At 52.9% G+C, this 11,537-nt stretch overlaps 1 protein-coding gene across 1 annotated transcript in view; it reads left to right on the top strand.

Annotated features, from left to right (window-relative positions):
- Positions 1-542: 542 nt before the first annotated feature.
- Positions 543-11,537, top strand: part of ERBB4 (erb-b2 receptor tyrosine kinase 4) — a 568,512-nt gene continuing 557,517 nt past the window's right edge. Inside the window, exon 1 of the mRNA XM_032189886.1 lies at positions 543-633. Coding sequence (XP_032045777.1) covers positions 543-633 — 91 coding nt within the window. The remainder of the gene's footprint in view (positions 634-11,537) is intronic.

Raw genomic sequence — 11,537 nt, 5'->3', positions numbered from 1 at the left:
TCCGAGCATCTCCACAGGGGTTGCCCGTGCTCTGGGACCACAGCAGGTGCAGGGCGAGTCCCCCCTCACCCCGCAGCCGCCTCCCAGCCCTTTTAGCCGGGGCGCCCCTATTGCACACCGGCAGCTTGGGGAGGGGGGGGGGGGGGATGTCAGATCCCCCCCTCTCCCCCCCCAAAGCTCCGTCCCGCCGCCACCGCTCCTCCTCCTCTCTACCTCCTCCTCCTCCTTCCTCCTCCTCCTCGCCGTCCTCCTCCTCCTCCTCCTCCTCCTGCTGCTGCTGCTGCTGCTGCCGCCGGCGCTCTCGGTGCGCTCCGCTCCGCGCGTCCCGCAGCGGCGGCCGCCCCGTCGGGCCGCGGAGGGGCGGCGCTGGGGGCGGCGGCGGCGGCGGCGGCGGCGGCGGAGGGGCCGGGGCCAACTTTTGGGGAGGCTGCGCTGGGGATGGCGGCGAGGCTGAGGCTGAGGCGGTGCTGAAGGAGGAGGAGGAGGAGGAGGAGGAGGAAGGAGGAGGAGGAGGAGGAGGAGGAGGAGGAGGCGGCGGCGCGATGCCGGCGGCGGCCGGGGGGCTGCTGTGGTGGAGCTGCTGCGTGCTGGCGGCGGCCGCCGGGGCTCCGCGGGCGGCTGCGGCGCAGGCAGGTGGGTGTTTGCGGGCTGTTTGCGGGGGCTGGAGGGGAGCTCCCAAACTTAGCGGCGCAGCCAGGCTCCCAGCCCCCCCCGGCCAGGCTGTGGGGTGCCGCTCCGGGGGGCTGTAGGGCCGGGGGGGCTCGCCCCGAGCCGAGGGGGCGCAGCGCGCTGAGGGGACCCCGCGGCTCGGCCCCCGGTTCGCGCTGTCCGCCCTGTGCCGCGGGGTGTCCCGGCCGTCGTTGGGGTTGGGGGGGGGGGGGATCTGGGGGAAATTATGGTTGTTTTTCGGGGGTTTTATGGAATTTCGGCCCGCCGGGCGGGCGCGGGGCGCTGAGGGCGCACGCCGGGCTCGGCTTTATGTAAGCGGCCGGCCCTCGCCTCCCTGCCCGCGATCGCTTCCCAATTCCTCAGATCGGCAGGGGCTGGAGGCTGCTTTCCTCTTCTCTTGCTCTTTTTCTCTGTCTTTTTTTTTTTTTTTCCCTTTTCTTTTTTTCTTTTTTTCCCGCGGTGTTAAACGGGGAAACCCCAGCTGGAGGAGCGCTGCGTGCCTGCTTCCCCGAGCCCCGCTCTGGCTTTCCTCCCTCAGCCCCTGACCCGCTACCTTGCCTCTCTCCCGCTTTCCCCATCCCCTTTCCCAGGACTTCCCGCTCCGAGCGAGCCCTGCTGGATTTACACCCCACCAAAGGCAGACAGCATCGAGCCGGGCGAGCTCGGCCGCCAGGATCCCGGTCACGGCACAGCCTCCGGTCCCTGCGCCGCGCAAAAAGCCGCCCCGTCCGCAGGGATGCCAGGGCTGGCGTGACCCTCGGCACGGCAAGGGGCTCAGGGCTGCTGCTCGGGGTGACAGCGGCTTGTAAGGCTTGGCTCATGCTGCTCGGTGCTAGCCAAAACAGCAGCGTGGGCTGGACAGGTGGGAGCGTTTAGGAGCCCCCCAAAAATCTGGGCTCCACCAGCTTTCGGGGGCCCAAGGATGGGGCTCTGGCTGCCGCCTGTGTTTTCAGCGCATCGAGGGAGATGAGGACCACTGCTCTCACCCAAACTTTTCATTTCCTTCTCCCAGGTCTGTCGGCCAAGGCGTGAATACATGTTTTTTTTTCCAATTTCTGCTCTCTCCGTGCTTGGGCATATAATGTTTGCAGCGCACAGCTCGGGGTCACGTGAGCCAAACAGCTTGGGCTGTTACCTGGAAGCTGGCGAGTCTTTGTTCTGCGTGGAAATAGCTGATAAATTAACTCCTTTTTCTGATATATGGGGCTGTTGAGTCGTTAAATAATTACAGCCAAATTAACTTAGCGCCGTTTGAAGTATTCAACTGCTCTGAGAAATTAATTGTACTTCAAATATTTTGGCAGTGCACTATTTTATTTTATTTTATTTTATTTTTCCTCCTCTCCCCCCTCAGCCCGGTCGGGCTGGTGCGTGTGCAGGCTTTAATTTGGAGCTGCTGCTCCTCGCGTGTGCCTTCGGCGAGGTGCAGCCGCCCTCCTGGCACCCCTCCCGCCCCGTCCGCCGCGATGTCTGTCCGGAGGTTAAAATTAGGCTGAGCTCCGAGTGCCTTTGCAGAGGCACGATAAGCGCTGACCGGGAGCTCCAGCCCCACGCTGCTGCCGGCTGACTCAGTCCCTGCACAGGGGACGTCCCGCGGGACGCTGTGGAGTCCCTGCGTCATGTTTGGAGGTCCCCGCTCTGTGGGGTCCCTGCGTGGTGGCCAGGCCAAGCTGGCACTATCCCCAGGTGTCCCCCGAGGGTGCTGCCGGCCAGTGCCGCTCACCGCAGGACATCAGGTCCGGCCCCACCGTTCGGGGCATCCCCGGGGACTGGGGACACAACCGGCAGCCGTGCAGCCTGCCCGCGTGCGCCCGCCTCGCCGGCACCGCAGAGTGCCCCGCTGACCTCCTCGTGACTTTTTTTTTCTTTTCTTTTTAAGGAGATGGTAATTGATGTATATGTGTACGGATGCTGGCACTAAGAGCCGTGCTGGTAATTAACATGAAAACAGTAATAAGGACCTGAAATACATGCCTACGAGTGAGCGGAATGAGACTTGGCAGTAGCAGCTGGCAAAGGGAGAAGCCCTGTCTCTGCTCAGAAGCAGTGCTCCCCTTCTAGTTTTTAGGGGATGCTAGAATTGCCATTATTTTTTTAGTTGGGTAAATCTAAGCAAACCACAGCAAGCTCAGTTGCGCCTAGAAAGCACAACCTGTTTGGCAGCATGCATGTGTTCAATGGGTTTGTGGAAAAATTCCCCCAAAAGTCACTGTTGGTGACACAGAGCCGCTTGTATGGGTGGCCAAACTTTGTAGTAGAGTGCTGTGGGGTGCCGTGGGGTGTGCGGGGCGGCGTGCCCGCAGCCTTGCCGTGCGAGCAGCTCTAGGTGGCAGCAGCCCCCAGGAGCTCCCCGGCAGCGGGACACACAGCCTGGAGTTGGAGATGGGATTTCCCGGGCCCTGATTCCCCCCAGATTCCTTCTGGGGGGCTCAGCATGGAGTAGGGGGCTCAGGGAACCGGGTATCCCTTGGGGCTGCATCCCCACCGCCCATAGAAAGCATAGCTCCGAGCTGGGAGAATAATTCAAAGACTGCTCAGTGCTTCAAGTACGTGGGAAAGGGAGCTCAGGTGGCTGTGAGGACTGTGGGTTTTATCCTAGGGGACGTGAACTGCCCTGTAAGTTGGAACCAGACTGGTGTCTGGGTGCTGAGGGCAGGCAAGTTCACATCAAGTGCGAGCTCTTAGTGGTGTAATAACTCCTGGGGCAAGCTAGGAAAGGGCAATAAAAACGCATGCACTTGCTCAAAAGGAGGGTATAGCTTTTTCTTCCTCCTTTTCCTTTTTAAATGCTTGAAGTGGTCCTTTGCTGGAAAGGCAGGTGCTTTGGCACCTCGAGGAGCCCTCTCTGCGGGAGGTGAGCCCTGCCAGGCTGCACCCCTGGCACATATGACGGGCCCTTGTTTTTGTTGACTCAAAGCTTCTCCTGCTCTGCACACACGCACAGGCTGCTGCTGGGCTTTGCGTGCCCACGCAGCCGAATTATCCCACAGGAGGACCGGGCTCTGCCAGGAAGATTCATCGTTTCGGCAGCTTCAGGTGATGTTTGTTCAGGAACTCCTCGGTTTGCAGGAGCTGCGTATAGGCTGTGCTCCGTGGCAGCTTCCCTGCGTGCCCACGTGATAAACGAGCGGTCTCGTTTCGGCACCTCTGCTGGGCACACGGGCAGATGCCAAGCCTCCTGAAGTCTTTGAACAGCTGCTATATATATATATATCTCCTTTTTTTTTTTTTTTTTTTTTTTTTTTCCCTCAGCCTGCCAGGAAAACTCTCCCTACTGCGTAAATGGGATGCAGAGTCCAGGGCAGATGAACATTCAAGTGTGCGTTGGTGATACCAGGGGTCTCACGCTGGCAGGCATTGGGGCAGCCAAGTCTGTAATTCAAACCACAGAAGCACGTACCGATGGCACTGTCAGAAAACCAGAATAAAAATACGACAGTGGAAATGCTAACTGTAAGGATTTCGACGTGTGTTTGTGCTTTCCAGCGGTACCTGCTCTTTGTTTCCATCTCTGAAGCCTATTGAATCTAGCTCCTGCCAGAGCAGTGGATGGGCAAATGAAGTAAACAGCGGGAAAGCAAGCACCTGAGTTTCAGCAGATGCAGTTCTCTGAGCTATACAAAACGTTCAGTCACCGTATCTGCTTTCTTTAAGGTCAATGCCAGAGATTTCTAAAACATACCGATTTTGTTTCCTCTTTCTCCTGATGTCTGTGCAGCTGGGTGTACGGTACCCGAGCAGGCATTTATAACTTGGTCGTCCTTAAATTTCTCCTAATAAACCAGGAATGTGTCCCATGCTCTTGTCGCATGCTGATGTGCCTTCTGTAGGCATCTCCCAAAACCCAGCTGGCTGTGCGTGGGTCCTGAGGACTGGCTCGGGAAGTTTTCTCCCAGAAATAGGGGTGTGTGGCCATGGGGTACATGTGCAGCATGGCATTTAGGGGATTTCCTTGCTGCCCATTGCAGGACAGGGTCCTGAAGGTTGGGGCATGGTGCAAAGCTCCAGGACCTGCCCACATCCCACTGATACCGGGAGCATGGCGTGGCTCCTGCTGCTCCTTCCCAAGAGGTGTTCCCACACATTCCCATCTGGTCTTCCCAGGACCTTCAGGATGGAGCTGCTCTGGCACACGGACAGGAAGAAAAAAAATCATCATGCTTAACTTGATACCCATCCTAATGTTCAATTTCCATTAATTTAAATTACACTGAAATATCGAACGTCTTGGGCGTAAAAGTTTATGGAGCATGGTTAGTACACTAATGGAGTATTTCGGAAATCTTTAAGGTTAGTGTAGCAGCCAGAGAGAGATGCAGGGGTAAGCGTTCCTGAGAGTTTCTTTGCTTTAACCCCTTTCCCAAGAGCTTCCATGTGCTGGCGACTCTTTATCCATTGTGCTGCCGCCGCCATCCAGCTACAACTCCAAAATCCCTGATCCTCTCTGCAGAGTTGCCCTGTGGATATTTTTGCTCATTACCTTTGGCAGCAAAAATGTATAGATCTAAATTTGAATTTCTGTTTGCTAAGGATATGTGACAGTATTTAGAATTCAGCATTATTTTATTACCTCTTTGAAAGGGTAAAAAAAAAAAAAAAAAAAAAAAAAAAAAGGGGCTCATTTATTTCAAGAGATATTTCTGTAGCGCATAAAAATATCAGTGAAGCAGCGAGCGTTTTCCAGTTGTTGTTGACTTCAAATTTAGCAACCATTGTCCCCGTTGATATATTTGATGCTCTAAAAATGTGCTTGCCATTAAGTAGGAAGCTGAAGTGATTGGTAGGCAGATAATATTCTTTGGTAGCTATTAATAATGCTCAGAGGATGTATGCACGGGAGAGTATGGAAAAAGCCATGGAATTGTGTAGGAAGGAGGCAAAAATAATGTATGTGGCTGCTTTATTTGAAAGCCACCCGTGTTACTCTGTCTGTACGTATCGCAGCGATTGCTGCCCGAATTAGCTCGTCGCGAGCGGCAGAAACCAAATCTCGAGCAACGTGGTGTGCGGCTGCTTCTGCTTGGCAAGCAGGGGTCTGAAATTTTCCAAGAAAACGAAAAATTTCAAAGTCAATGGGGAGCCAAAGTCAACATCTCTCCTTTTGTCTGTTCCTCGAGCCCGTCCTTTGTGCCGGTGCACCCACATTGCTGCGGGTTTCTCTCCATGCTTCACAGCACGGGGCCACCTCTTTGGTTTACAGATTTTAAAGCAGCTCTTAAAATCACGCGTGTTTGGGTGCTCCCGGGTAATGTGGCCAAAGCCAGGACCAGCTCGCACAGCCACGCAGCCCTGGTGTCATCATCCAGGGCTGTATATTCTGCTGGGAAGGTCATATTAGAAAAATACGACATTATTCAAGTCCGAGGAGTGGCTGTAACTTTTGCAGCACTTTAATTGTCCCGGCGCTGCCAGACGCACCTGAGGTCAGGGGCTGGGTTTGCTCCTAGCAGTGCATCCAGTGCTGCTGTGAAAGCTCGTTACACCGCGCTGTAAGGTGCAGCTGCTGTGGTGTTAATGGGGTGCATGCAGTGCAGGTGGGATTTTTCTTTTTGGGTGTTGCTGAGAAGGGCAGGGATGCTTTGGTTGCTGTTCCTTGGTCCAGCACCCCAGAAAGGAGTTGAAATCAGGTCTGTACCGCGTCTTTTTGGCTGCCTGAGGGGTCTCGGTGTGCAGCTGGAGCCCTTGATATAGCAGCTTCTCAAATAGCCTCTTATGAGCGGTTATGTTCTTGTAGTAACAAAAGATTGGGGACAGTAGGAGAATATGGTGTGTGTTGTTTTTTTTTCTCCCATCTCGTTTTGGAAGATTTACAAATCAATTCACGCAGCGTTGTTGGCTGCAAGTTTCTCGGTGTTAATTTTATCCTAAAATCTCGGGGCTGTGTGAATCTCATCCTCCCAGAGGGGAATAAAAGCAAAGAGGAGTCAAAGCTCCTGTAGCTTAAGAAACAGGAGGGGGAGAGTCCAAGAATTACTGTTCTTGTAACCCACGGTGTTGAACTCATTCACGGGATTTAATGCAGGGGCCGGTTGTCTCGTGGCTTTCCAGTGTCTGGCAAGCATTGCTGGTGACTTTGGGGATGGAAACCTGGGTTTATTAGGAGCCTAAGAGCTGTAGTCTGCCTGCTGCCCCGATGTGTGGTTAAGGCATTAAAATATGTGGGTTATGCCTCGTGCTACAGTAGAGCAATTACGGGGTGGGTGTCCTTTAGTACTGGAAAGTGATCCTGCCAAACTTCTGTTGTCAGCTTGAATCATCTCAGCTATGCCGAAGGCCCACAGAAATGGGGTGGGAGGAGGCATTATAACTAGTGACCCTCTCCAAGCAGGGGCTGTCCTGTGGTGTGTGGGTTCTGTAGGGCCTGTTTATCCCAGCCTGGTCCTGTCCCTTTGAGTAAAAGCTTTTTGGCCCTACCCCTGTCTGCCCTGGACTTTTCCTGTGTCCACATTATCCAAGGCTACGTGGGAACTGCTGCAATGCTCATTCCCATTTGTTGTTTTGGGTCTAGCCTGACTGATGCAGTGATGTGACAAAATGACATCAGCTGCTGGTACATTCGTGGCATCACTACTTGCAAGAGCTTCTTTTTGGCTCATTGATTTTTTGGCTCCTTCCTGCAACCAAGGAACTTTTGCATTGGGTAGCGTGTGCTGGGTGTAGGTCTGCTTGCTTGGTCTGCTGGGGCCAGCTTAAGGGTTCGCCTTGTGGGTCCTGAGCCTTGATGGTGCCAGGGTTTCCTGGCATGTGATGGTGTTTGGTGGTGGGTCAGAGTGCTGGGGCGGTGCTGGGCAGGGAGGAGGGATAGATGTGTGCTGCCTGCAGTGCTGATGTGTGGGCCAAAGTGCTGCGGTGGTGTGGGATCCCATCTCCCTCTCACAGATCACACCTAGCATCACTGAACCTTGTGTCTTCTTAACCTCATTTCTGCTGAAATTCTCTGAGAACTTGGATGAACGCGAGCACTCCTGCATTTCTAGGAATATCTGGAATAAGACCCGTGCTTATCAGGTGGCACAGGCTCAAAGTCTTACTATGCCCGGTGAGATAAGGCTTATTTTCAGGAGTCAAGAGCACAAGGTGCTGGAACAATTTCACTTCTCAGATCACAGCAGCCTTCTGTTAGCAGGGTGTATGTGTCGGGGCACCAGGCAATACAGGGCATCAGCGGCTCGCGGAGGTGCAAGAGAAATAAATGTAAGAGGCAGGAACCGAAGCAGCAGGGAAGGGTGCACAAAGGAGCAAGCCCTCCAAAGAAAGCCACGCAGATCTTTGCAGAAGAAGGGCTTTAAAGCATGCTGCCTTTACTCAGAAATGACATCTTCAGGCTGTAGCTGGAAGAGACCTGCCTGGGTTTCCCGAAGAACGGTGCTGGAGTACCAGGAAGGTCAGCACACGTTGTCCTGGAGAGGTCCTAGTTCATGGTCTGCATTGCTGCCGTTGAGCTCAGTGGTCCTAAAAACCTAAAGGCTTTGGGATACTAAGCTTGGAGGGGCAGCAGCAATGAGTGGGATGGCAAAAAGAAGTGCCAGCACGGGTGGTGTGAGCCCAACCCTGGGCTGGTGGGTGCAAACCACGTGCAGCCATCCCCTGGCCATCTCTGCCTTCCCTGCCAGCTGTGTTACATCTCCTCCTGTTGCTGTCCCACTGATTTTCTCCCTAGCCTAAATACAGGTGTGATGGCATAAATACAGGCTAGAAAGTATTAGTCACTTTTTATTTTTATTTTTTATTTTTTAAACCTCTCAGGCTTCAGCAAACACACGTGTGGCTTGAGGACCGTGACACCAGGTCTGGTGCTTTTCTTTTCACCACCACGCATCCCGAGAGAGCTGGCAATTACTGAGCCGGCGTTAGGCTTTGTTTTTAACGCTCTACTTCATTTCTTTCCCACCAAGTTTGGGTTTCCAACGATATGATTACTTATGGATTTGTAAGCCAGAAATAGCCTAGTAATTGCTATATTGCTTTGCCCGCAGTAGCAATGAGCGTCTTAAATTTAATGCATCATCCACACAGAAAATTGATATTTGGCCAAAACAGGAGGCCTCTGACAGCTAATCTTAAAGAGCTTGTGCCTGACATGTAAAATAGAGAGTTGTGGATGACATTCACGAGAAAATTGGTGGTCTTCAGGATTATTCCATGAAAGAAAAGTACTCCTTACGTTGGCTGGAAATACTTGAGGATAATTAAGTTTGCATGGAAACCTTTCCTTAGGGGTCAGCAATGCAAAGGCCTGGGACATTAACCACTCAGATCACATGCAAAGAAAAAAAAAGCATGACAAGTAATAATTCCAAGCCTGAATTTTGCCTGATCTTCAGGGGTCACCTGTTGAAACAACGCTCATGAGTTGCTGACCCCCACAGCTAATGGGAGGCTTCTTTTAATGTGGTTTTACTTGAATTTCTCTTCTCAAATACTACCGAAGCAGCAGGAATGCCCAAGAACAAGTCTTCCACGGAAAAGATTACCCACAGCAAGAAACTTCCCAGTGCTTTGGATGAAGGTACCTGCTTGTACAGATACGCGTGCCGATGTTGGATTTGTATTTTGCTGGCAGTCCCGATGTGAAGGCCCAGAAGTTTCTGCAGAGATGTTTGCAGCTCGGTTTGTCAGGCGTGTGCTGCTCCGTGCCCGTGCGACATGATAGGCTTTGGGTAAAGACACGCTTGAACGTATTTCGTCAATATTTGGTTTTGAGTCAGTAGGTCCTCGTGATTTTGCTTCGAAAGTAGTCAATATCTATCTATTAAATACAGCACTCGTGTTCAACAGAAAATGTAAGACCCAATTTCAAAATTAGGCCCACACAATTATGCAATCAGGTAATCGCGCGTGTAATTGCTTGCACAAATGGTCAGTTAGATGTGTAACTGTCCATTTGCATGCAAAATTAACCAATTCTGCAAATTGGGTTCTGAATATTCATGGCAGAAAACGCAGCTTTCTGGACATGGCCGCCTTGTGTCACGCCTTCTCACCTTCCTCTAACAGAGGTGTCCTCCCCAACAAGCCTTGTGCCCTTCTCTTCACTGAAATGCTGGAGGCAAAGGACAGAAAGCCCGTGTGCCAGAGGCTTCTAAGCTTAAAACCAAAGAGCAAAAGAAAAATCAGAGATGCCGAGGAGTGAGGGGGCACAGCCATGGTTGCACAAGCAGGGGGCAAAGCCCAAAGAAGCATTTGACTTTCCTGGTGTCCGGTGCCTTTGGGGTTTTGCTTTCACCTTGGCATTGTGGTCTGAATCTGTGATGCTTGTTTAAAAAGGCCCCGAAGGGCGTGTGTCTTAAATTTAATGCACAGGCGTAAGACCTGCTACTGCACGTGTAACTTATTGTTCAGGAATTTACTTATTTGAAAATAAAGTAACGTGATGCTTTTGTCACTGCGGAATCGGCTGTTTGAGCTGTGTATGAGCACTTGAGTTATTTGGTTTTCGTGTTTGTCGGGTGTGCGTCGTGTAACTGGCCCATGTGTGCATGCTTTAGTCCCCTGAGATGAGCAGGGATGATCTGTGATCAGAATTTGGCACTGCTTCCAGGGAGGGGGTGCTCGTCCGTGCCTTTAGCCTAAGGCAGGTGCTTGTGCATCTCCTGGCTGGGCCGAGGGAAACGCTGATGCCCACGGAGCAGGGCAGGAGGAGACCTTCAGGAAGGTGAAAGCCTCCTGCCCAAAGCTGGCTTCTCCTCCCAGAGCAGCGCTGCAGCCCAGGAAGGATTAAGCAGGAGCGTTTTAAGGTCGCTTTTTATTCCCGAGCGAGAGGTTTATGTCCTCTGTGCATATTAATTTCACAGCTTGGGACGTGGTGGAAAGGAGAGCAAATGCATGTGGGACTGGGAGAGAGCCTGGACTAGAAAGCAGCCTTCCCCTCCCACACTGCATGAACACAACTGCTGTGAAATCGGTGAAAAGCTCCGAGCCTGAAGCTGCAGTGAGCAAGGTTTTTTTGCTTGGTGGTGTATAAACAAGTCTCAGTTTTCCCTGGCAGTCGCTTTGGGATGTGATTTCCCCCACAGCATCCCTCGGTGCTTCCTGGGTGCTGTTGGATTGCAGGTGCTGCTCTCCTGCACCACTTGACTCGCTGAAAATCCAAGCTGCAACCCTGTGCCGTCCCCAAGTCACACTTGCAAGCTGCTGTCCTTTTAATTTGAAATGTAAACAGCAAGGCTTGGCCTTCCTTGTGGCTTATTGATTCTGCCTTTGCGGGACCAAAATGAGTTACCGCCCGGCTCCCTCCGTGCAGTCAGCACTACAGATGTTATCTGCAAGGCTGGCTTTAAGCCGTGGGTTGCCTTTCCAAAGGTAATGCTGTTTGTTTATGCCGGCCTGCCATTTACTTCGTTTGGGCTGGCAGCCGGGGGAGGTTCGGGGGAGGACTGGCAGGGAGTCGCAGGTTGCTGTGCGCAGGATTTGCATGGTTCTGGCTTGGTGTGCATAAAAGCCAGAGCTCACAAACGCTTCCTTGTGTGTTCGCAGTGGCTCTGATGATCGTGTGTCCACAGGGGGTGAAGGAGATGGCATCAGAGAAGCACAGTTTGCAAGCCCAGAGTGCAGGTGAAGGTTTGCTGCTGAAACACAGGGCAGGTGGGAGCGGTGCTGGGGTGTGTGAGCCTGGCTCAGGTCTGCCTGAGCACCCCGTGCACCAGCTGCTCTGCAGGAACTGCTGACACACGCATACATCTATAGATACTGTGCAGGTGCTTTACGAGACAAACGGGGTATTTCCGAAATCTGATGCAAGGGACTGGTTTTCTTCATTTTTCTGTGTAGAAACCCATCCTCCTGCCCTGCTCTGGAGGGGATGGGGCCTTGGCAGGGGATGTGTGACAGCAGCTGGTGGCTCCCCAGTGGGACACTGGTGCTGCTGA

This window comes from Aythya fuligula, chromosome 6 (assembly GCF_009819795.1).
Source record: "Aythya fuligula isolate bAytFul2 chromosome 6, bAytFul2.pri, whole genome shotgun sequence".
NCBI classification, from domain to species: Eukaryota; Metazoa; Chordata; class Aves; order Anseriformes; family Anatidae; genus Aythya; species Aythya fuligula.
Note: the sequence above shows the minus strand (reverse complement) of the source record. Positions and strands in the feature narration are given on the sequence as shown.